The sequence below is a fragment of the Antechinus flavipes genome, chromosome 1 (genome assembly GCF_016432865.1).
Source record: "Antechinus flavipes isolate AdamAnt ecotype Samford, QLD, Australia chromosome 1, AdamAnt_v2, whole genome shotgun sequence".
NCBI classification, from domain to species: domain Eukaryota; kingdom Metazoa; phylum Chordata; class Mammalia; order Dasyuromorphia; family Dasyuridae; genus Antechinus; species Antechinus flavipes.
This window is the reverse complement of record NC_067398.1, coordinates 146,381,203-146,408,930: the sequence shown is the minus strand read 5'-3', so window position 1 is coordinate 146,408,930 and position 27,728 is coordinate 146,381,203. Positions and strand designations below refer to the sequence as shown.

The following is a 27,728-nucleotide window of genomic DNA, read 5'->3' as shown; positions in this document are numbered from 1 at the left end:
AATGCCTTTATATCTGATCCCGAAGGTAAAAGAAAACTAACTGAGTTTATTTAGTAGAGGAGTGATATGATCAGATCTACATTTTTAAAAAATCACCTTGACTGCTAAGTAGAGGATTGACTGGAGTGAGGAGATACTTGAGACAGAGAAATCATTTAGAAGATTCTCACAATAGTCCTGAAAAAAAGTAATGGGAGCCTATGTGGCTAAATGGCTATGTGGTGGACATAAGGGCAAAGAGACAATAGATCTTAAAAAAAAAAAAATACTAGATACCAGACTTCCCTCCTCTGTGCCCTTGTACAGAATGTTATTCCATACTTAGACCATGTTTCCAACTCTTGGAACCCAGAATACCTCCTTTCAAGGTTCTACTCAAGCACCACCTACTTCAAGATACCTGCTTATTCAATTGGTAGTGTCATGGCCTCAACCACTGCAATACTTATTATATGTAACATTTTTACACTTTATGAAACTATTTGTAATGTGTATATATGTATGTATATATGCACGTATATGTATATGTACACAGATAAAAAGATGTCTCTTGTATTTAAGTATGAGCATGTTAAATTGACCCAGTAAAACTAGAAGTTCCATGAAAATAGAAAATGTCCCACTACTGTGTTTGTATCACCTGTATTTAATATAGTGACTGATATACAGTATGTGATTGGGACTAATATATAATAGGTGCTTAATTCTTATTAATTATGACCTGAGTTATTTAGCTAATGTTGCAGGCATTAATATATTTAGATATATACTCTCTTGGGAAGAGATTATCTAATGCTGAATTTCAGTAATAATGACAAATATCTTTTGACTTCACTTGTGACGTTTAAGTAGTGATAGAAAATCCTGAAATACATTTTCCTATATTCAATGTACTTAAAAAATGTCAGATGAGGAGGGAGACAAAAACCTTATGTATATTTCCATAAAGAATCAGAATGAATAGAAGAGCAAATGATATAGTAAAATGAAAGGATGTTCAGGGAAGGGATTAGAGATAGAAGGTTTTACAACAAAAGCTAAAAATTGGACCAGTCTTTTAAAAAATACAAGATCATCACATAGTGGCAATACTATAATGCATGTGTATCTTTTTTAATTAAATTCATATATCACTATCTATATTTTTACTATGGTAAAAAGTTATTATAATTAAAGTCAAAGATGCTTATAGTCTTTTTATTTAAAAAATCATCTATATAAACTAAGTTTTATTTCAATTGTTAGAGATGCTGATGGGTTAACAGATCTCTGATCTAAACTAAACAGGATGGTCATTCTAGTAAATAGTAATCCAGGTCTTTTTTTTACCAGCATTGCAATCAATTATGTCATCAATAGGTAGTTGCAGCTATCATATTGCTGTAATGAAAATCGAATACCCCAATAAAGTATTTACATTTGTAAGAATCTTAATAATCTCTGTCATTATTTTCTCACTAGATTACAAAATATACTTTTTAGTGTAAGACATAAATTATATATATATATATGTATGCTACAACTCTGATATTTCATTTCTAAAAAAAGTAAAAAACACAGTAATTTTCATATGGAGTGTTTTAAACATGTGAAATGTGTCATTAGAAAATCAACATTTTGTAAACAGAAGCACTTCCTATTCATTTTTACCACCATCAAGAAATGTAACCATTCATAAATATCAGAATATAAAAAAACAATGAAAGTAATGTTTTTCTCACAGCATTGGATTTACAAAGTTTTTGCAAAGTACCTTACAGTAGAAAGATCAATTTTATCATAACATGATTTTTCTCATTCCAAAACCCAACTTTACTGTTCATTTTCAATAAAACTAATATTCTAAGCAACAAGAAAATTATGACATCAAAAAATCAAGAAATAGAAATTTTCAAAAATGGAAATTAAATGTCCTCCTGGTCAATGCATTCTGTTGCTGTGGACGTTAAAAGTAAAAACTTCAAAGATGCTAAAAAATAATTTGATGACCTAAATTGCCATGAAAAAAAATGATATAAATTAACTGAAAGGATTTGGGAATCAGAAAAACAAATTTTGAGTTTCTCTATGGATGATCCTAAACAACAAGATAAATACAAAATATTAATACTTTAAGTTTACCTGACAAAAAAAATTTTTTAAATATTTACTATGAATATGAAGAATTAAACATTAAATGAATAAATATACTGAGATAGCTTACAATGAAGCCTGATACAGTGATGAACAATCTAAGTATACAGGAATAAAAACAAAATTTATCAATATTATCAACAGTTTTTCAAATGAAATTTTGTTGCATAATGATAAACTGACTTCTAAATAGGTAGGTATTCCTATAAATAAAAGTTTTGGCTCTAGGACTAATAATCTGTTTTCACATACTAACCAATTAAAAAGAAAAATTGTCTGGTTGATACTTGTATGCACATATAAAATTAACTGACATCCCCACTATATGGATACATTGACAAAGAAACTAATATATTAAAACATAGTGATACATTCTTAAGTAACAGAAATTTTCTTCCAAGAAAGAACTGTAACCACTCACCCGTTATCAGATGGCAGAAGTGAAAGTAATGCCAAAGCAGAAAGTTTTCTTCTTTCTGGTTGGGTAATACTGTCCATGCGATCAACCCACATTTCAATCATATTACCCAGAAGTTGGTCCATCTACAAAATTAAAAAATTAGAGGAAGCTCAAGATAATTCAATTTCATTGAGACTAGATATTATTAATGCCTAAAATCAATCAATAAATCAATCAACTAACATCTGTTAAGTACATCCTATGTGCCAGGAACTGTGCAAAGTGGTCGGCATACAAATATAAAGAATGAAACAATTCCTAGGTACAAGAAGCTTACTTTCTAACAGAGGAGATAATTTGTACATGAAAAACATTTTTTAAAAGTATAAATAATATAAGGTAATAAAATAAAGGTTGTTTGGATTGCAAGGCACTAGTAGAGATAATTAAGAGAGGCTTCATAGAAAACATGGACTAGAATTTATGTTAAAGGAAGACAGGAAAACAACATGAGGTAGAGGTGGGGACAAAGTATACTCTAGACACTGTAGATGAGACAATACAGACAAAAGGAGATAGTAAGGGAAAGAGAAAGAGGGGAAGGGAGAGGAAGGAAGACTGGAACAGGAAGGGAGAGAGAAGGATATGTATGTGAGGAATGAGTACAGGAAGAGGAGTAACAACTAATAAGGCTGAAAAGTAGTTGGAAGGAGGTTGTAAAAAGTTTTAAAAGGTAACAGCAGAGTTTATATTTTATCCTAGAAGGAATAGGAAGACATGGCAATTGTTTGAGTAGGGGAGCTGACATAGTCAGATCCACATTTAAGGAAAATTACTTTGGTATCAGCAAGGAGGATGGAAAGCAATGAGGATAAACTTGAAGCAGAGAAAGCAATTACTGCAATAATCTAAGTAAAAAGTAATGAGGAAATAGGGTGATAGATGTTAAAGGGGTGCTGTTGAGATAAAAATGATTTTGTGATGGTAGAAAGGTTGATAAATGAAATTAATTCATGGGGTGAGGGAAAATGAACAGTTTAGAATAAGACAAGATTGCAAATCTGAGAGAATGAAAGAAAAGCATTCTCTCTAAGATACAGGTCATTTGGAGGAGGGAAGGAGTGGGGCAGATGATAGAGATGAAAATGACTCAAGAAAAATAATGATTTTTGTTCTGGACATACTGAATTTGACACATCTCTAAGATCTGTAGTTTCACATATCCAAAGAAAGTAATGCAAGACACAAGTTCTGGGGAATGACAGGATACATTTATAAATCGGATCATCACTGGTATACAGATGATATAAAGTTTACCCCTCTTGGAGAGTTAATAAACTTATCAAGAGAAAGTATGGAGTGAGAAGACCCAGGACAGAATTTTGGGAACTACTAAAATAATTAGAGACCGTCATATAAATGAGGAACCTATAAAGAAACTTGAGAAGGAATGGTTAATTAGACAACTAGAAGGAAAACCAGAGAAGAAAGGGTATATACAGAAGAGGGTGATCAATAGTGTCAAGTGTAGCAGCTAAGGATAAAGGCCATCAGAATTGTTCATTAAAAAAAAATCATTGATCTAGATGGTGGGGTAAAAGCAAGGACTGGCCCAAGCCCTCCCCCAAACCCTTCCAGATACCTTTAAATAATGAAGCTAAACAAATTTTAGAGCATCAGTATTCACAAAAAGAGAGACTATGAATCACTTTTCCAGCTGAAGACACAACTTAGAAGATAAGCAGAAAACGTTTGTTGCACCAGGATAGGAATGAAATTCAGTTCTGGAATAGGCTGTGCCAGAAAGGTCCTGACTCCACCAAACTAGGGCAAGTCCTTTGGGACCCTCTGAAGCAGTGGCAGTAGTGGTGTTTTCACAACCAAAGATTGGCAGGAAAGGTTGTCTACTAAGGTCTACTAGCTTTGAGAGCTATTGAATCAATCAGCAGCAGTGGTGGCAGCTACTTCTGGAGCTAGCTCTCAGCCAACAGACTGTATGGGAACAGCTAGCCAAAAGGAGATCTTTTTGCTGGCACTGAGGCTCATGGTTCCAGGAAGAAGAGGAATACTAATATACTAGACCTTTCCTCAGAATTCCAGTGCAGAAAAGATCATATCTTCAGCAAAGAGAAGATCTAATTCAGTTCCCACTGATCAATGATGGACAGAATCAGGTACACCCAGAGAAGGAACCCTGGGAAATGAGTGTAACCTGTATGCATTTTTGTTTTTCTTTCCAGGTTATTTTTACCTTCTGAATCCAATTCTTCCTGTGCAATAAGAGAATTGAAATTGAAAGAACCCACCAATCACTTTCTGAAAGACAAGATAAAAACTCCCAGGAATATATTATAGCCAAATCCCAGAATTCCTGTGTCAAGGAGAAAATATTGTAATCATCTATAAAGAAACAATTCAAGTGTGGTAGAACCAGAATTGAGAATACACAAGATTCAGCAGGTTCTATATTAAAGGACTTGGAATATGATATTCTAGAAAACAAAGGAACTAGGATTATAACCAAAAATCACCTATCCAACAAAAAAGTATAATACTTCATGGGGGGGAAAATGGATATTCAATGAAATAGATGACTTTCAAGCATTTGTGATGAATAAAAAAAACAGAATTGAGTAGAAAATTTAATTTTCAAATATAGATGAAGCTTAAGGTAGTCATCAGGAAAAAGAAATCATAAGGTACTTAACAAGGTTAATCTGTTTATATATCTACAGAGGAAGATGATTCTTGTAACTTTCTCATTAGTACAGCAGTAAAGCCAGTTAAAGAGTATATACAGAGGGCACAGATGAGAGATGAATATCAAGGAATAATATCTTTTAAAAAAAATAAGATTAAGGGGTGAGAGGAATGTACTGGGGAAAAAAGATGGAATGGAGTAAATTATCTGCCATAAAAAAGACAAGAAAAAGCTTTTATAGTAAGGGAGAAGAAGGGCAAGTGAGCGAATTTTACTCTTATAAGAATTGGCTGAAAAAGGGAATAACATACACACAATTGGATATAAAAATCTATCTTACCTTAGAGAAAAGTAGAAGGAAGAAGTTACCAGGAGTGGGAAAGGTGATAGAAGGAAAGGCATATTGGATGAGGGAGTAGTCAGAACAAAATACTTTTGATGAGGAAGGACAGGATGAAAGGAGAGAGAGAAGAGAATGGGAGAAAACACAGTTAGCAATAGTAATTGTGAAAAGAATTTTGAAGCAAGTTTCTCTGATAAAAGTCTCATTTCTCAAATATATAATTAACTGAGTTAAATTTATAAAAAATGGCTATTCCTCAACTGATAAAATGATCAAAAGATATGAACAGTTTTCAGATGAAATAATCAAGTTATTTATAGCCATATAAAAGCATACTCTAATTCATTATTGAAGAAATGTAAATTAAAACAATTCTGAGGTACTATCTTATACCAAAAAAAATCCCTCCATCCCGGAGGGTGGAGTTGATGGAGGAGAGTCAATTACCTGCTCCTCAGGTGGGGCTGAAGCTGCCTCAGATTCACCCCGCCCTTGAGCCTCACTTAAGTCTCCCTGCCCTGTGGGGATATGGCCATTAATCTGTTCTTTGTCTTCCTCCTTTATCTCAGGCTTCCCCCTTTGGCTATTCCTAGAGTTTTTTCCTTTTGTCCTAGAACTAGTACGGGAATTTTAAGGCCAACTGTATCGTATTGTATAAATAGAATACTTCAATGGACACTGAACGAGGACCGTTTTCATTGTTATATGCGGAGATCTGTTGACCAACCAATGCCCAGTTTTTTTTAGAGAGATTTGCTCTTCCTCTAAGAACCAAGGGGAGGTGCGTTTGGCTAACAGGAAAATGACAAATGTTGGAGGGACTGTGGGAAATATGAGATATTAATATACTGTTGGTGGAATTATGAATGAATTCAACCATTCTATCTATAGAACAATTTGAAACTACGCCAAAACAAATTCTAAAACCAAGCATACTTTTTGATCTAACAATACCACTGCTAAGCATGTATCCCACAAGAGAGAAGGAAGAAGGAAAAGAAGGGAGGAAGGAAAGAAGGGAAGAAGTGAGGAGAGAAAGGGGGGAGGGATGAGAGAGGGAGGTGGGAAGGAGGGAAGGGAGGGAGAAGGAAGAGAAGGGAGGGGGAGAGAGAGGGAGTTAGGAAGAGAGTAAGGAAAGGAGGGAGAGGAAAAAGAAAGGGAGAGAAGGAGGGAGGGAGGTGAAAGAAAAAGAAAAAAGAAATCACTGATTTGTTCTCAAATGTTCAAAAGCCAGACTATAAAAGGTGAGAAGTTAAATTAGTAGAGAAAGCAAATCTTGAGAGCTTTTTCTAGAACTTTGGCTGAGAAGGAGATATGAGATAAAGAGTATGGTAATATATCTTTTAAGAATGGGGAAGATGTCAGTAAATTTGAAGGTAGTGAGGAAGGAACTAGTAAATAGTGATAGGAGAGAAGAATATACAGGTTGTAATCTTGTGAAGAGAAAAGGGGGATGGGAACAAGAAAACATATGGAGAGATTAGGTAAAAATCACTTTATTGTGATGGGAAAGGAGGATAGAGTTGGGGAAGTTACCAAGGGGTTCCAAGATGAAGAGAAAGAGAAAACAATATATTTAATCAACAGCTTCAGTTTATTTGTTGCTATAAGAGGTGAGAGGATTTAGGCCAAGGAAGACATAAGAGGCTTGAAGAAAGAAGAAAGGTTTGATTACCTTTAGTGGAGAACAAGACCTGATAAAAGTTATTTTGGAACAAAAGAATTTCCTTCTACGGCGAGGACCTAGATGAAATTTGCTAACATGAAATTAAAACTTATGAGATCATCCAAAAGGCTATAAAAGGATAAATGTTACCTTTTTCTTCCCACTTTCACCATCAAGTTTCTTGAAAAAGTAGTCTATATGCAATGTACTCAAAATATTTTTACCACACACTCAATCCTCAAAACCCCTGGTATCTGACCTTCCATTCTCAGTGTTGAATTCCATTCAATTCCACTGAAAATGTCACTCCACTGTAAAATGAATTATGGAAGACTTAGCCACTCTGTCAAGACAATGAACCATGGTAATTCCAAAGGAGCAATGAAGAAAAATGCTATCCACCTCCAGAAAGAGAACTGATGAATTATGAATGCAAATTGAAATATACCTCTCAGTTCCTATGTCCAGCACTGGCTGAGGCCTGCAGAGGAATAACAAGGCAGGAATTCTAGACATAAGGAGAGCCAATACTTTGATCATTCTGTACTTGCAGAGCTTACCAGCTGACTAAGAGTAGCTGAGTACTTCCAACCAAGAACCAGACCACAGGCATATTATCCAAACTCAATGAGGAACCTGTAAAACTCAGGACAGTGATCAGATTTTTTCATGGATTAGACTTCTTTGGGAAGCTTGAAATTCCCCAGCCTGAGCTGTCACTGAGATTCTGGAATAATATATCACTCAAACCCCCAAAACAAAGCAGAAAACAGACTTATTAGGTCAAAAGTCCAGTCATAGAATGGCACAAAACCAATGCTCAAGACATAAGATTTAAAATGAATTAAATATTGTACATGTGTAATTAAGCACATGATGCAGAAACAATGTATAAAGATTTCCCTCTAAAACATTTATTTATTGCATTATTAAAGCATTAGGAAGAAAATATGAATGTCCCTAACTCTCAGAAGTTATTCTACTATATATATCCCAACCTGAAAGATCTACTGCAGCATCATTACAAATAGAGATAAAAGGAAGTCATTTCTTTTCGGAATTCTTTGATATGAAATCTGCTGGTGGCAATAAGACAGAATTTCTACTGCAACAAAGGGAATATATCAAACAATTAACTTAATAAGCAGCTACTCTCTATGCAATTGTTTTAGGTGCTGGGGATAGAAGAACAAAGGATGAAACAAATCCATTTAAATCTCTTTCTATTATGGGGAAGATAAGTATATTTCTGTGTGTATATGTCATATGCATGTATATATACATGTATATGTAAGTAAACATGTATCAATATAAATTTTATATTTGTTCTGCAAATTTTCATATGAACATGTCTCCCTCATTTTGCAGTTAAGGAGACAGGGGCTATGTAATTTACCCAGGGTCTCACAATAGGTACTCTGATTGAGGCCAGTATGAACTCATATCTACAGGGCTCTGACAATAAACAAGATGATGCTTGAACTGTCATCTCAAAAGAGCAACTCTATAAAGCAGAGGTGAGCAGTAGGAATATTTCAGGCAAAAGGGAGAGTCAGAGAAAAGACTTAAGAGATGGAAAGACTGAATGTCCCAATAGAAAAATAGAAAAAGTTTGTTTGGGTGTATAGAGTATGGCTGGAAAGGTAGGTTAAGGCCAGACTGTATAAGTTTTTAAAAGCTAAAGACAAGGGTTTGCATTTTATACTTGAGGCAACAAGAAGTCAATGGACTCTGATGACTAGGAGAATCATTTAGTTATATCTGAGCATAAGAAAATTTACTATAGTAGAAATATAGAATGGCCTGGAGTACTAAGAAACCTGAAGAAGAGACATCAATCACCTAGGCAGAAGACGATCAGAAATTAAACTAAGGTAGTAGATGTATAAGAAAAGAGGAGTCAGATGAGTTGAAAGTATGTGAAGAGTCAGGAAAAAAAGACAAAATAATGACAAATACTATAGAAGCTTAAAACGGAATATGGAATTTTGGAAGAAAGGAGGGAAAAATAATCAGTTTAGATTTGAGGTTATTTCTCACACTGAGCAAAAAAATGGCGTAACATGCAAAAGTGGAGGAGGAGTAAGCAAGAACTTTTGAGACAAAAATCTATTCTGCTAAAGTACATACTTTTTTGTTTTGTTTTTTTCAATTTAAAATCTAGAGAAAGTCTTGTTAATATTGCAAAATATTTATTATCCACAAACTATTAACAAGTTATGACATCTAACAGGACGTCCATAGGTTGGAAAATAAGTAACATGTCAATTCTCTACTATTCATCTAAAAAAGCTGTTATTCTCCTGTCTTAAGAAACTATATGAAACAGTGAGCCATTTTTTCCCCCTTAAGTCAAAAATAAACTTGGGCATGCATGACAGAACTCTTTTAAATTGTGATTAAATCATAAATTGATGAAGACTGAAATGAGGAGAAGTAGGGGGAAAAAAACTTGATGCATAATAGCCACATTATAAAGACTTTGAAAACTGTTAAGAGTCTGATTAATATAATAATCATTCATAATTCAAGAGATCTGATGAGGACATATTCTAGTTACCTCCTAGCAAAGAGGTGATAACTTCAGGGTAAGAATGAGACTCATTATTTCTGAATAGAGGTAATGAGAGAATTTATTTTTCCTATTTTCCCAAGGGGAATGAGAGGGAGGAGGAAGAACAAGTAGATTTCGGTTAATTTTTTTTAAATTAAATTTTAAAAAGCATCCTATTTACTCCTCTGTGACAAAGAGAACCTACTTACCCTCACTGGACTCTCTTCTGTTATATGAGAGGCAAGGTGCCCTTTCTGGCCCTTTCTGATTCAAAGCTATGATATAAAAATAAAATCCTAAATGATTTGTAAGATAGATAGAAGAAATTATAATCATTGCTCTAGTAAGAGGTGAGGGGAAAAACCCTTTTTTAAAAAAAACTGGAAACATTTCCTCCAAGGAGCCTGGGTAGGACCTTGGTTCTATTGTGAGAAAACCTTGGTTCAAAACTGATTTCTGATGCTTACTACAAGTGAGACCTTTGGTCACCCTTCTTATCCTTGGCCTTCACTATCCTCATATATAAAATGAGTGATTTGGACTAAATGGCCTCTTAGGTCCCTTCCAGGTCAATTTATACATGTGATCCTAAAAAAAAAAAAAAACACCCATTAGCAATCTATAAAAATTTTTCTGATGATTTTATTTTCCTGAATAATGTATGAACTATAATGAACTTTCCAATTTTTAATTTCCATTAAGAATTGCAAATGACCTCACACATTTAATCTCTTAAAATTAAGCTCTTCTCAGCATTGCCATTGATCCTAGAAAATCAGGGAATTAGTCTATAAGATGACAATCATTTAATTTAAGCAAACTGGCTTATACACACACATTTATTAGGGAAATTATAAGTTTTAGAAAAAAACAGAACAATTTGACCCTAAATATGGGTAATTTATCAAAGCCAATAAATTTTTAAATGACTGTCATTATTTTAAAAGAACAACAAAAAAATAAATAAATAAAAATGGTTGACAGTTTTCAGCAATGCCTTGCCCACAATACAGTCTATGAAATAAGGTTTGAAAAAATATAATAGAGAACCTCTTTCTCCTCTTAGGAGATGTTTATTAACATTTGTATATAACGTTATACCAAAATACAGGGATGATTGATAACACAGCCAAATAATATTATTTTGTTAATAGTATAATAAATGCATTTGAAACAAAGTCTACTGAAAAGAAGTTGAATCAATTACCCAAGATGTAAATTAATCAATAATGACCTGAACTATTGTTTATAGTGTTATTCTAAGGCCCAATTAATATCGGGATAAATTTAACAATAATTATCTAATTTTATCATGTAATCTTAAGAGTTGATATACTTAAAATTTTAGGAAATACCCAAATAATATTATTATATTAAAAATAATTAAAAATTACAAAAAGGAGATAAAATAAATATCAGAAATTAAGACTTTTCCCCCCAATATCCAACAAAGTGTTTGTAATATTAAAGAAATATGGGAATCTTAAGATTCATATATGCCTTCCCTCTAAGTCCAATTGTGGCATAGTCTGAATGTGGTAAATGTTTTAAACATATGAAAAATTTACTTTAATAGGATCTTCAATTAAAGGATCTATTAATTAATTAAGATTTTAAAGCAATTTCAAAACAACCTCAATTCAGTGAATTTAAAAATTCAGTGCTCTCATATGGTGCCAACTTCTAAGAATACTTAGTATTCAACATTTCTTACTGTGTATTTCTCAATTAAATATCAAAAATTCCAAGAATAAGTATATTATTACTTTCAACAAAACATCTTTATGAGATATTAATCCAACACTCAAGTTTTTAAAAGGAATTAGGCTATGTAGATAATAGTCCAACAACAACAACAAAAAAAAACCTACTAACAAGATATATCTTATCTAGAGAAACAGAATGAACTTCCATTCTCTGCAATGTCTATTGGACTCTTTGACTACTTAATTTATGTGCTTACATTTCTGTCAGATAGGTCATACAAGTATTACTGTCACCCCTATTTTAAAGATGAATAAACTGAGGTCCAAAGAGGTTCATTGTCATGCTACTAATAATTGATTGAGCCAAGAATTAAAATCTGAAACCAATTCTTTTCAATAAGAAGATCTTATCCCATGAAATGTTCAAAATAAATGCAAAAATTAGCTAGAATGCATTTTGGTAATTTAAAACTTCTAGGGAAAGAAAGAGGACTTTTCTTTTTTGCAAAGAGGAACTACCACTTTTATAGAGGAAGCAGGAAGATAATACACCTAACATTTCAGCAGGTGAACTTTGGGACTTTTATTTACATAATACTTAAGTATGTGACACCTTATGGCATTACTTTAAAACAGTGAATACACATTTATTAAAGATCTATCAAGTGCCAGGTATGGTAACAAGCAACAGGAAACATACATGACCACATGAAACCATACATATATGCATACACATATATATGCTATTTTGCTTATTATACTAACAAATAAATACATATTCTGTCTCTCCAGTAAAATCATAAGTTCAAATGGGATAGAAACTGCCTTATTCATATTAAGAATCCAATCCAAAGAATGTTATATACTACAAAGCAAATACAAATGCAACTTTGTTTAAATGATATTATTCATTTACTCAAGATTCAGTGTGAAACATTATGCTTTATATTATTTTTTCAGTTACTTTTCACTGATACATATATACACATACATATATATACAAAAAGTATCTATATATGAACAGTATATATATATGTGTGTGTGTGTGTGTGTGTACATACATACACACACACACAGTATAATTTTAACATACTCAGTTTTCAATTTTTTGTTGCAGTATTAAAAACAGATCTCTGGCATTTTAATACTTATTTTGGAAATTTACTACCTAGAAAACTTATTGTCAGTGAGAAATACAATTATTTTTACTTCTCACATGAGAGTCAATGGAAAAATTGAAACCTTCTTTAAGATAAATTTACCTGGACCAAATGTATTACATTAAAGAAGAGCAGGATGTTGACATCCTACACCTTGTCTTATCCTCAATAATCTGAAATTATCAAATGCTTTGGAATGATCAAAGTATAACCAAATACCAAGTCATGAGTTTGATATTTTACTAAAAACAATCATTTTTTTTGCAATAAACATATTTCTTTGCTATTTTAAAAAATGCTTAAGAAAAACTGGTTGCTACTTACATTTTATACTGTTATTTAAAAATATGTAAAAATAAAAATAATAGCATAATAACAGAATCAATCACCAAACACAGTGTCTATAATGTAGACTAATCCATGTGCACTGTTGAGAAACCAAGGATAAAAATAAAACAGTTGTTGCTATCATGGAGCATACATTCTTTCAGGAGAAACAAGACGTATATAAACAGGGCACAGGGACAGAGATTAAACATGGAATTTCATTTTTAAAGGGAATTCTCAGGTGAAGAAACATCACCTAGTGGTGTTCACTAGTACTATCTCTGTTTGGTTAAAGCACAGAAATGCAGGAGCTAGCCCAAAATCACAAGGTAAATGTATGTCAAAAGAAGAATAGAACCAAGATATTTATGGTTCTGAGACTGGCTCTCTACCTACCAACCCTTCCCACCAACACACATACCTGTAAACATGGACATACACACTCTAAATACAAAATATTTACAAGGATGGGCATCAGGAAATCATCCATGTTCAAGATATTGCCTGAAGGAAAAATGGAATTTGTAAGAAGCAAAGATCTATAGGGAGTAGATTTCAGGTATGGGGAGAAGTAGAATAGTGTAGAGTAGAGTGTGTGTGTGTGTGTGTGTGTGTGTGTGTGTGTGTGTGTGTGCGCGTGCACGCACGCGCATATGGGTGTGAGTATGTGTGAAAACCGCAAAAGACTTGATGACTAATCACAACAAATGTATTAAACCAATATAATCGCTTGAATTGCAGACAACATAAACATAGACTAAAAGCAATTTTTAGATAATGGTACAATATGTAAGACTTCAGCTAAACAGAAAAAAAAAATCTCACTCTTAAGTAAAAAAAGTTTTTAAAAACACAAGGATTTTGAGAGGCACAGAGCCAAGTTGGCACAGTACAGGAAGGTATTTGTCCAACCTCTCTCCCAAACCACTCCAGATTGTTTTACATAATAACTTGAGAGCATCAGAATGCCCAGACAGAATAGAACATTTTCCAGCTGAAGGCAACTTAGAAGATCAGCAGAAAAGGTCTGGGACACCAGAGTGGGAGTTCAGTGTATAATCCCAATGCAGGCCACGGCAGGACAGCCCCAGCCCCAAGGAGGATTTGGAAGGTCAGCAGAAAAGGCCTGGGGAACCCGAGCCCAGAGTACAATTCCAGCACAGACTGTGCCAGCACAGTCCCAATCCCAGCCCCAATTCTGGCTCCAGTCCCATCCTGGACCCCAGCATCAGCAGCAGTGCTGGAAACTTCTGGACCGCTCAGCCCAGAGACACTAGGGAGGTCTTGGAAGGTTAGCAAAGAGGGTCTGTGGCATCAGGGTAGGAGCCCAGTGTGCAGTCCCAGGGCTGGCCCCACTCCATGTCAGCCAAGCAAGACTCTGTGGCTTTAGCTTATAGCTACAGTGGGGCAGGGACACTCCTAACAGCTCCAGGGCAGAAAAAAAAGGCTTATGGTCAGGTCCCTATAAGGATCTCTGAAAACAGTTATACAAAATCCCTGGAGCTTGGGACAGAGTGCACCCTCCATCCTGGAAACAGAGCCCTACTTTAAAAAAGAGTTAAAAGACAAGTAATAGGCTAGGAAAATGAGCAGAAAACAGAAAAATTTTCTGACCACTTAAAGTTATTATGGGACAAAGATCAAAACACACACTTAGCAGATAATAAGGAGATACTAACAAAGTTAAAGCTCCTACTGCCAAAGCCTCCTAGAAAAATAAATTGAGCTCAGGCCAGGGAAGGTCTCAAAATGGATTTTGAAAATCAAGTAAGAAACATAAAGGAAAAATTTGGAAAAGAACTGAAAGAAGTGCAAAAAAAAAAAAAAAGGAATACAAAAAGCAAATGAGAGAAGAATGCCTTAAAAAGCAAAATTGGCCAATTGGGAAAGGAAATATAAAAACTTACTGAGGAAAATAATTCTTTAAAAAAACAGAATTGAAGGGCAACTAAATGGTAAAATGGATAGAGCACCAGCCCTGAAGTTATGAGGACCGCAATTCAAATTGGGCCTCAGATACTAAACACTTCCTAGCTGTATAACACTGGGCAAGTCGCTTAACCCCAATTACCTCAGCAAAAAAAAAATGAAGAAATAGAAAAAAGTTTCAAATATCTCACTGTAAAACAGCTGATCTGGAAAACAAATTCAGGAGATATAATTTAAAAATTATTGGTCTACCTGAAAATCATGATTAAAAAAAGAGCCAGACCATCATCTTTCAAAAAATTATCAAGGAAAACTATCCTGACATTCTAAAACCAGAAAAGAAAATAGAAATTGAAGGAATCCATCAATCATCTCCTGATTTCAGAACTCCCAGATCAAGGAGAAAAAACTCCCAAGCATCCAGAAAGAAACAATTCAAGTCAGGTAGAAACACAGACAGGGCAATACAAAGTTTAATAGCTTCTAACGAAGGGCTTGGGATATGATAATTCAAGACAGCAATAGAGCTAGAATTACAACCAAGAATCACTTACCCAGAAAAACTGAGTATTATCTTTTAGAGGAAAAGTTAGTCATACAATGAAATAGAGGATTTTCAAGCATTGTAGATGAAAAGACCAGAGCTGAATAGAAAATTTGATTTTCAAATACAGGATTCAAGAAAAGCATAAGAAAATATTCAGTAAAGTGATATGATAAGGAACTTTTAATAAGGTTTATCTGTTTATATTCCTACATTGGGAGAATTAGAACTTTCTTATTATGGCAATTAAAAAGAGTATATATAGACAGAAGGCACAAGTGTAAATTGAATATGAAGGGATAATATCTAAAAAAATAAGATTAAGAGGTGAGAAAGGAATGTACTTAGAGAAAGGGAAAGAAAGAATGGTATGGTTTTAATCATGTGTCATAAAAAAGAGGAAAGCAAAAACTTTTACAGTGGAGGGGAAGAGGGAAAAGAAAGGGAGAGTGAATGAACCTTACTGTCATCAGAATTGGCTCAAAGAGGAAATACTATAGACATTCAATATTGGCACAGAAATCTACCTTACTCTAAAGGAAAATAGAAGAGAAATGGATATAATAAGGAGGGAAGGGCATATTAACAGAGGAAACGATCAATACCATAACATTTTTAAGGGGGGACAAGGTGAAAAAGAGAATGGAGGTAAATACAGTTAGCAACTGTAATTGTAAAAAAAATTTTGAAGTCTCTCTGATAAGGTCTCATTTAGCATAAGATAGATGGAATTGAATCAAACATAGATGGAATTGAGTCAAATATATATAAAAAAATAATAATAATTGACATGCCCCAATTGACAAATGATTAAAAGATATGATCTGTGCCCAAAGGGGTACAAATTCATGATATCCTTTGACCTAACACCACCACTACCAGGCATGAATACCAAAAGAGATGAGGGGAAAAAAAAAAAAAAAAAAAAAAGGAAAATGATTCATGTGAACAAAAAAATAGCAGCTCTTCTCTGGGCTCACTCCCCTCCCCGCAAAAAAAAAGTTAATTGAGGGATGCCCATTAGTTGGGGAATGGCTCAACATATGTATTTGTGATAGAATATTATTGTTCTATGTGAAATGAGGAGCTAGATGCTCTCAGGGAAAAAAAAAAGGCACCTGGAAAATCTTCCCTGAATTCGAAGTGAAATGTACTATATACAAAAGTAATAGCAATGTTGTGGGATGACTAGATGTAAATGACTTTGCTAATCTCAGCAGCATAATCATCTATGACTACTCTGAAGGACTTATGATCAACAATCCTATCCATACTCACAGAAGGAAATGATTGTGTCTGAATACAGACTGAAGCATTCCCCCCACCCTTCTCCTTTTTTAAGCTTAATTTTTCTTGAGGGTTCTTATTTTCATTAAGGTGGGAAATCTATGTTTTCTTTCACAACTAATGTTTTATGTTAATATTTTGCCTAACTTCACATGTGGTTTCTTAACTGTGGCTATGAATAGGAAAGAGAACCTAGAAATCAATAAATTTAAAAACAAATTTGTTTTGAATATAACTAGGGGAAAATATTAAACAAAATAAAGTAAATTAGAAGCACTTAATATGAGCAAAGCAGTATTCTAGAAACAACAAAGAATAACAGTTCTTAAGAGTTTAAGAAGGTTGAATGAGGAAGGAATAAGACAGGTACAAAAATAATTCTAAGACAAGGTTATAGCAATTGACCAGAAAAAGTGGGGATTCAGAGAACACATCTAGATGGAAGAGTCAAGAAAGTCCAGCTCATAGAATATCTAAGATATATCTTATAACTAGAATCCAAAAGTATTTGTGCTAGAAGGAATTTTATAGGTCATCTAAGTTTATACACCAAAAGCCAGAAGAGGTTAACTGACTTGTTACTCAAATAAAGACAAAATTAGGATGAAAGCTAGATAGCTTTCCATCAGCAACTCTGTTTATTTTAGATTAGATTTCTCCTCTAGGATAAACTCATCATCTAAAATCTCATCAATTGAAATATAATTTTACTGAATGACTCAAGTTTTTTATATTCATCGCTACAAATTCTTCAATTATGTCTCCCCTCTGATTTATGGGCTGGAGGCAGAGCAGTAAACTCTTTACAAAGTCTTCATATGAGGTTCAGAACTTTCAATTTCCATCAATATAATGAGGTTGGGGTAGCAATTCCTACTTTGAATACGAGGTACAAAGTGCAAAGCACATGTAAAGAATTCACAATGGCATTTTTCTTTGCCAAAATGTACCTTTATTTACAAGAAGAGTTACAGACAAAATGAAGAGGCAAAATAGACACTAGGAGTGGTAAATATGAAATAGATGTGGAAGGGCACATAATTAGCAAGGAAAAGTACTTTATTAACTATTATCAAGGGAAAAGACAAGTTCCCCAGTGGAACTCACAATTATCCAGGGGAAATATGCCATAATATATATATGTATCCCAAGGTAAGAGTATGCCATTGATTGGCAGGCTACATATCGATATAAGAGTATAGCTCCCTAAAAGAGCTAGTTAGAAATAAAAAGAAGAAAAATACCATGATTCAGGACTCCATGGCCAGCTAACCTCAAGAGAGATTGAGGAAAGAGGGTGTAGGACACAGACAGACTAACAGGGAAAATTTAACTTTGGAGATTTGACATTGTAACTTGGCTTTCTGATTGGATACCGTAAGGTAAGGTTTCCCAAGATCTCCACAGGGGTGAGATTGTAAGGCTGAGCTGATCCCCATCAGTGCCTGCCTCGGGGAGTATTTTAATTTATCAGTACTTCAGGCCTTCTCTGCCAAGCCCACCAAGTTACCCAGGACTTCATCAAAATTGACAAATTCAAAATAAGTACATGCAGAACAACTCATACTATCCTAGATTTATAGCTGGAAGACAGACTTTAGAGGCCAAGTTCAAAAACAATATTTTACAAAAAACCTAGAAGTTAAATGATTTGCCCCAAATAACCTAAACAGGTCTTCCTGACTCTCCAAGCACATAAATGAACCCTGTTGTCCTATGGCTATAATTCAATTCCTTATCAACAGTAGACACAAGAATTCAATTAACTTCAAAGGTTTATATATTATTTTCATCAATAACCTTGCTCTTGTTTATTAGAATATGAGAGTGAGAGCTTTTAGAACTACAAAAGAACTTTATGAAAATATGGGTTCCATTTAATGTTTAAATTAAAATAAAAGCAACGGATTCTTACCTCCTGGTTATACTTATGTGCCATCTGATTTAGAAGTGAAGAAAAGAAACTAGTATTTTGCAACAGAACTCGGCCCATAATTCCAAGATAAGCAGACATCACCACAGGATATCTCTGTGAAATTAAAAGAAAGCATTAATAAATATTGTCTTAAAGGTTCAAATACATTTTTTTAAGATCTGAGAAATCCATAGGTTCCCAGAATTGCTTAATATTTTAAAATTTATATCAGTATTTCTACTTTTCAGATTATCAATAGCAAACATGTCCTTTGTGACAATATTTATCACACATAATTATAACAAAGTAGCTATGTTTCAGAAAAATAACTAATCCCAGAAATTTGGTGGCTCCAAGGCATTACAAGTTCCAAAAAGTGAAATGGAACTTATTTCAATATTCTCTATTTCAGAATAACATGGCTTTCTGGAGAGGTTTTAATTCTTGTCCACATACAAAGGTCTCATTAGTCTCATTATTTCATAAAATTCAAGCCTTAGAACAGACTTGGTACTTTGATGGATCTGTAGTTCTTATTAGTAAGAGCACTTTCAACTACAGCAAAGCATAATCTTCTTTACTTTCTAATCTTGTTTAATTCTTATGCATATTTTCTCATAAATTCTTCCTAAAAGATCAACTCAAATGGCTGATGATATAGTTTCTTTTTATTAAAGTTTAGCATTTGAGTAATATTACTCACGTTGTTCATAGTCTGTGATCATGTCCTTATTATATGATCAAATCACTTTATGAGCTGTCTTGAACTGTCTTTCAGGCAATTTATTAAATGCAATTTTCATATGGCTATCACTGTTCTCAGAGTTATTTTTAATTTTAATTGCCCCAATTCTATCCTTCTAGAATCAATAGGAAAATTAATAGATATAAAGACATGATGTTTAGTGGCCATGAAGACTTTGAAATCATGAACAGCACTAAACAATTACCAATACACTCCATGACTATCTAATCTTACAATATAATTATAAGCCAGCTCACTCTCCATCTGAAGAGGTTTTTCAAGAATCTAACTAATAGTGCTAGTCTATGTCAGACTAGACAGAGATTCATTTTTTTCATTTAATCACTTTGTTTTCCTAAAGTGAACTGAGAAACAATCTATCATACAACCAAAAAACTTCACTAAAAGATATGGTAGTGTTTCCAAGGCTCAATATAAAGGTATAATGTTACCAAGACTCTGATGAACACCACTATCAACAAAGAATACTTTGTTTGGACTGTAGACAAACCACCAGTACCACAGGGATACTATCATACATATACAGGGTGGGTTACAGATTATCTCCATAGTGGCATCTGTCAATACAGAGTTTAGTAAGATTTTGTTTTATACATGGGAAACAACTTATCCAATTAGATCCTTCAAAACTATATTTGGATGAGCAGAGCTCAAAAGCTTTCTTAAAATCCAAAACCATCACAAGGAGACATTTACAAAAGCTTTCAAATATTGGTCCAACTACAGAAAATTGCCAGTAAACAATTTCTTCTACTACAAAAAGTTGTCTATTTTTTTTAGTTGATGATACCTTTGGTTCATGGAGAATTCAAACAACTGCTTATCTTCTCAGTTATCTTTTTACCAATCATCTTGTGATCTTTTAGGAATTCCCCCTTTGAGATATTTAGAGAATCAATCTTTTTGTCATATGACAATATTTTATCCAGTTAAACTTGATATTAACTGCCACTAACACTTTTTACCATAGTACATCTACTAAGTACTGAGATGGTAGACTCTGTTAACTGCTGACAAGAACAGAACATTAGAAAAATGCCAGAGGACCCATTCTATTTTGTATGTTTTTTACTCTTCCTTCTAGTTCACATCTATAAACAAATCTTGTACTATCAGGTTTTGCTAGATCTCACTCCAAAATTATGTCCTCTCAAATCTTTTTGTTTTGTCAAACGTCTATTATTTTCTGCTACAATATACTATATAAGCAATTGTATTCTACAAAAAAGCTTCTTAAATTGCGGGTTGTGACCCCATGTAAAGACACAAAACTGAATGTAGAGATCGTGAAAAATTTCGCAACAGCAAAAAGTATCAAATATTCTATGAAGATTTAATTTTTTATGAAAAAATAAACAAGCATATCCATCTCAATATGAAATTTTATTTTCATCTTTAATAAGGGGTAAAATCATATATATACCAAAGAATTATTTTAAAATAAATTTCTTTATGATTTTTTATTAGTAAATGTTTGATTTGTAAATCTATTTTATACACCTACATAACCAGGGGTTACAAGCAAATATAAAGGATTCAATGAAATTACAAATTCATTTGAGTAATGATATTAATGATAATAACAATAACTGACCTTTACGTGGTAATTTTAAAGTTTAGAAAGTTCTTTACATACATTGATCTACTGAATTTTCCTAACATTCTTGAAAGGTAAATACTATCAGTATTATGCATATTTTACAGATAAGGAAACACTCAGGCTAATTACCTTGCTAGTGAGTATCAGAAGAACTTTTGAGACTATAAGCTGTTTCTAATTACAAATCCAATCCTTTTTCACTCCCCCATACTATCCTAATCAAGTAAGGCAGTAGATTTGTAAGATGATTAATGATTAGCCAGTTGCTTTCTATCTGTTAAGAGACAATCAATTTCAATTCTTTTTTGTGATGCTGTTTGATTCCTGTCAAAGCCAGTATCTTTTAACTCACTTTTGAATTAATATTGAAAATAAATTGCAAGTCAGTATATAAACTTTTGACCTTTTCATTATTTTAAATTCTAACCCACCTTTTCCAAAAAAGTTTTCAACATCTTCTCATACCTCAATTTTTACAATGATTTCAGAAGTTATTAAAATACAATTTGGAAAATATCAAGTTCTTCATGGGAATTCTTCACTTCATTCACAATAAATGTTGGTGCACATTCTGAAATTATGCTTATGAAGGTTTTATTTAAACAAGGAAAGATGAACATGACTAAGCATCAAATGAAATAATGTTTCTCACTTCCTTTATTCTCATTAGAAAAATCAGCTCTGTCAACTCGTTTATTGATCTCTCAAAGAAATGTGTGGAAGTCTTCCTTTTCAATTGAGATTTGTATTTATCTTGTGATTTCACATATATCAAACATATTAATATGCAGGTGATTAAGTTCTCCTAGTTACATGTTACCTCATTAGTCATTGGACGAATACCACCAATGGGAATACCAACAATTAATATTTTCTTGATGATTATGAGCAATCTTGATATATTTCAACTCTTCAATAAGCATTATTTTGTCTTTGTCTTGTCAACAGATTACCATTTGTAGAGAAGCAAAATACACTAAAGTTGGCCTCAAAATCCTGGGTCCAAGTCCTGCCTCTGACATATGCAGAATGTGTGATCATGAGTGTCATTTAACTCTCAATGCTCTAGGCATCTCTCTAGAATTTCTTGGATTTGAAGACAATGTAGCAATCTTTGCTGGTAAAGATAGTTTCCTATACTAATGAAATCATTAGTCCAATACCTATTCCCCCTCCTCACCTGTGGTACATAATAGTAAAAACTTTAATTGCATGTTATTTAGGTTTCCAAAAAATGAATTGTTTACATTTAGTTAGGTTGCTCTGTCTTCTACTAAAAGATTGACACAAATTGATAAAGAACAAAGTAAGGAGAACTAAGAGTATAATACACATAATGAATACAATAATGTGAATGATAACATGTAACACTCAAAACTAGAGAAAGGCCTTTACCAGATTCAAATGTAATTGTGAAATATCTAGCAACAGTAAAAAAAAACAAAAAACAAAAAAAACCATAAAATAATATTAATGTGGTTTTCAAAGTCAATGAAAGGCCTTCAAGGATTCTTATGGACAACTGAATGGCTTCCTGTTTCTAAATGTACTTGACAACATTGTCCTATGCAACTGTACTTTGGCTTTTCATCTTGATCCTTCCGCTTACTCCTAAAAAGCTTCTGTTTTAAGATAACTCTGAGAATTCAAAACTAACTTAAAGAAAGTCTTACCTCTCCATCTATAATCCCCCTGAACACATATGGTAAAATAGGCTGAAACATTTGAGGTCCTAAAGTTGGATTCACTTTAAGAACATTTTCCACTACCTGAAAAATAAGAATGTAAATCGAAGAGTCAATGAAAAAATTCAATGTCTCATGTAAAAGATTAGTATATCATATAATAAATAAAATAATATTAAAGATACAAGTAGCATTTCTATTGCACTAATTAAATGTCTAAATTAAGTACAATAAAATGTCACAAAGCTGTGTGAGAAGAAGTTTCTATAAACCTGGTATTAATACTAGATCTATCATTTAAAATAATCAGAAATATAATACTATTTATATTCATTAAATCTCAAATTATCAATATAGAACTAAATATAACAGAAAATTTAAGCCTTTCTAAGCATTTCAAACCATCAACTAAATTATGTCCACCTAAATGATAAACATTAAATTCCAAGTGCTTTAAAACATATCCCCTTGTAATAAAGAATTTTGTTCATCTACACCTAGAAACAATGCTATATCGCTTTTTGAAAATGGAAGGGCCAAAGTAAGGAAAACTAGGTAACTTTTAAAATTTTTCTTGCATTCTCAGAAATATCATATGATATTATTAATTCACTTGCCACAAGAGTATAAGAGCTCATTTATCTTTAGTCTATGGCATGCTGCAATCAACATTCTCAGAAACTAAAAATTCTTTTATGTTATACACAGGCCATGTGTAAATTCTGATTCTCCATATACTGGCCAGAGGGCTAGTCACTTCTTTGGCCATACTTAAAAGAGATACTGAAATATAATCTTTGATTAGAAGCATAATCCCAGCAAATGGCATGAGTGCTGGATGAAGCAGTGAGTGAAATAAATATGAGAGGGGCCAAGAGAGTTCAAGCTTAATCTTGAACTGACTTACAGCTTCCTTTTTATACGCCACCAAAATCATATTTTTTCTTTGTTACACATTATACAAATGCCAGAAAACCCAAAAAGTATAACTAAGGTTATGACGTTTCCTTATTCTATTAATCAAGATCCATTCTGTTATTTCGTTTTGGAAAGTATCTTGTCTTTGGTCAAGTCAAAGGAGCTCAGAAATGAGTTATCAGTTAGAGAACTGGCCTTGCCAAGTCTCCTAAAGTCCTCCAAGAGACCTGGCCTTGATTTGGCCTTCCAAAAGACTTACAGCTGCTCCCCACAGTAGAATGTAACTTATTAATGAGATAAGCATCTACCTACTTGAACTATACCTACTCTAACAGGAAAAATATCTAATAAAAACATTTCAAATAAAAGTAATTGCTGACTTTAATTTCTTCAATATTTTACTTCAATACTAGGTCCCAATTAGTATGATTAATGATTTCTATGAAGTGGTTGCATGTATTCAAATTCACACTATTAGAAGTTATATTAATGTAAAATATGGTGACTAATTGCAGTACAATAAAATATAAAATGCAATTAAATTTTAATGAACAAATTTATAGAATAAAAAACTTAATTGCTACTAATCCTTTTTTTTTACAGTTCATAAACACTAAAACTATTGGTTATCATAATATGCTTGTTTTCCTTTTACTGGTCAAAAAAGATGTCTCTAATTAATGGAAAACTATGATTTGTGATGTAGCCCATAATCAAGATCACTTCAAAAGCAATGAATCACCTTTGTCCTGTACAATAGAAAAAGATTATAGGGATAAGGAAGTAGAAAAGTAAAATCCCTTTCAACTCTTAAGATTCTATGAAAAAGCACATATAAAAATGCAAATTTGTGAAGTGACAAATTTGGCACAGATTATTCATTTGTAAAAGAGATTTAGTACTATTGGGTCAGCATCAATATCAAATTTCATTAGTGAATTAAAATACTGAAATTTAAAATATTTGGTTTATATGAAAGCTTTGAAAACAAACCTATAACAAAGAAAAACAATATGAATGTAGACTCACAAACATACAAAAAATGTAATGTTCAAAGTGAAGTCAAGAAAAAAAAATTAACCATATATAATTGCTAAAGAAAGTAAGTTAATTTTTTTTTGAAAGATGGAATAGAAAAGGACATCACACATTGAACCTAACTATTATATTTAGGATGAGGGCAAGAGTGGAGAATTTCATTATTGTGAGGAATTCCCAGAATTAAAACTACCATTTACTCAACAATGAAGTATTCATTTAAAATAGGATAGTTGTTTTGTTTTGGTTTTTTTATGAGCTTATATGTATAAAAAAATAAAAAAAACTAATTTGATATATTAGAGTTCTTCAAATAGTAAGAAGAGATTTTCCCTTCCTTCAAGAAATGTTTTATGGTTTTTTTGTTTGTTTTTAATAATTATAACTTTATTGACAGAACCCATGCCTGGGTAATTTTTTTTACAACATTATCTCTTGCACTCACTTCTGTTCCAACTTTTCCCCTCCCTCCCTCTATTCCTTCCCCCACATGGCAAGCAGTCCTATATATGTTAAATAAGTCACAGTATATCCTAGATACAATATATGCGTGCAGAATCAAACGTTTCTCTTGTTGCACAGGAAGCATTGGATTCAGAATATAAAAATAACCCAGGAAGAAAAAGAAAAATTCATTTCCCAATGTTCTTTCTTTGGGTGTAGCTGTTTCTGTTCATCAACTGATCAATTGAAACTGAGTTAAATCTTCTCTTTATCGAAGAAATCCACTTCCATCAAAATACATCCTCAAAACAGTATCGTTGTTGAGGTATATAATGATCTCCTGGTTCTGCTCATTTCACTTAGCATCAGTTTACATAAGTCTCTCCAGGCCTTTCTGTATTCATCCTGCTGGTCATTTCTTACAGAACAATAATATTCCATAACATTCATATACTACAATTTCTCCATTCTCCAACTGATGGGTATCCATTCATTTTCCAGTTTTTAGCCACCACAAAAAAAGGGCTGCCAAAAACATTTTGGCACATACAGGTCTCTTTCCCTTCTTTGGTATCTCTTTGAGGTATAAGCCCAGTAGTAGTACTGCTGGATCAAAGGGTATGCATAGTTTGTTAACTTTTTGGGCATAATTCCAGATTGCTCTCCAGAATGCTTGGATTTGTTCACAACTCCACCAACAATGCATCAGTGTCCCAGTTTTCCCACATCCCCTCCAACATTCATCATTATTTTTTCCTGTCATCTTAGCCAATCTGACAGGTGTCAGATATAGTCAGGTCAGGTATAGTGGTATCTCAGAGTTGTCTTAATTTGCATTTCTCTGATCAAAAGTGATATGGAACACTCTTTCATACAAGTGGAAATAGTTTCAATTTCATCATCTGAAAATTGTTCATATCCTTTGACCATTTGTCAATTGGAGAGTGGCTTAATTTCTTATAAATTAGAGTCACTTCTCTAATTTTGGAAATGAGGCCTTTATTAGAACCTTTAACTGTGAAGATGTTTTCCCAGTTTGTTGCTTCCCTTCTAATCTTGTTTGCATTAGTTTTGTTTGTACAAAGGCTTTTTAATTTGATGTAATCAAAATTTTCTATTTTGTGATCAATAATGGTCTCTAGTTCATCTTTGGTCACAAATTTCTTCCTCCTCCACAAGTCTGAGAGATAAACTATCCTATGTTCCTCTAATTTATTTATAATCTCGTTCTTTATGCCTAGGTCATGGACCCATTTTGAGCTTATTTTGGTATATGGTGTTAAGTGTGGGTCCATGCCTAATTTCTGCATGCTAATTTCAACTTTTCCCAGCAGTTTTTGTCAAATAATTAATTCTTATCCCAAAAGTTAGGATCTTTGGGTTTGTCAAACACTAGATTGTTATAGTTGACTATTTTGTCTTGTGAACCTAACCTATTCCACTGTTCAACTAGTCTATTTCTTAGCTAATACCAAATGGCTTTGGGGACTGCTGCTTTATAATATAGTTTTAGATCAGGTACAGCTAGGCCACCTTCATTTGATTTTTTTTTTTCCATTAATTCCCTCTTCAAATACATGTTTAAAAAAGGTAAGGTTTAGGTAAAAGAATATTCCATTACATTTTTTGTTTTTTTAAAAAATCTAGACTCATATTATAATCTTGGTTTTTAAATTCTACTTATTAATGAATAAAGTTTTAAAAAAATTAACGTTTCAAATACAAATGCTTTAAGATCTGATTAAAATAAAAGGATATTGCTCTAGAATAAAGTCTGTTGATATACATAAGAAAATTTACTTTTTAAATCATGCACTAAGTCTCTACTGTGTCTGAGCCTGAAAGAGATTATAAAAAAGGGAAAAGGACCCATATGCAAAAATGTTTGTAGCAGCCCTTTTTGTAGTGGCAAGGAACAGGAAACTAAGTGGATGCCCATCAGTTGGGAATGAGTGGACAATTTCTGGTATGTGAATATTATGGAATATTATTGTTCTATAAGAAACAATCAGCAGGTTAACTTCAGAAAAGCCTGCATGAACTGATGCTAAGTGTAGTGAGCAGAAATGAACATTATACATAGCAACAACAAGATTATGTGATGATCAACTCTGATGGACTTGACTCTTTCAACAATGAGGTATTTAGGCCAATTGTAACAGACTTGGGATGGAAAGAACCACCCATATCCACAGAGAGAATTATAAAGACTGAATGTGGATGGAGGCCTAGTATTTTCACTTTTATTATTGTTGGTTTGCTTGCTTGCTTGAATTGTTTTTTTCTTTCACCTTTGGATCTGATTTTTCTTCTGAAACATTAGAAATATGTAAATATGTTTAGAAGAATTGCACATGTTTAACTTGTTTGCTGTCTATGGGAAGGGTTAGAGAAGAAGAAAAATTTTGGGACACGGTTTTGAAGAGGTAAATATTGAAAACTATTTTTGCATGTATTTGGAAAAATAAAAAGCTATTTTAAAAAATATAATAAATAATGCACTACTTTTATAAACATTTTACTTATAACAATATATATCCATGCTATATCATGTAACACTTGAATGTATATTAAGTGTAACATATGAATGGAACCCCCATCAGAATTTAAGC

General features: G+C 32.9%; 1 protein-coding gene across 2 annotated transcripts in view; it reads right to left on the bottom strand.

The window, feature by feature from the left end:
* Positions 1–27,728, bottom strand: part of IPO11 (importin 11) — a 200,506-nt gene that overhangs the window by 63,567 nt on the left and 109,211 nt on the right. Inside the window, exons 25-27 of one of the 2 annotated variants that reach the window (XM_051991179.1) lie at positions 22,705–22,800; positions 18,666–18,779; positions 2,555–2,676 (exon numbers count right to left, since the gene is read on the bottom strand). In XM_051991179.1, coding sequence (XP_051847139.1) covers positions 2,555–2,676; positions 18,666–18,779; positions 22,705–22,800 — 332 coding nt within the window. Of the gene's footprint in view, positions 1–2,554; positions 2,677–10,271; positions 10,386–18,665; positions 18,780–22,704; positions 22,801–27,728 lie in introns of those variants that run through there. The other variant, XM_051991173.1, reaches the window with a different exon arrangement.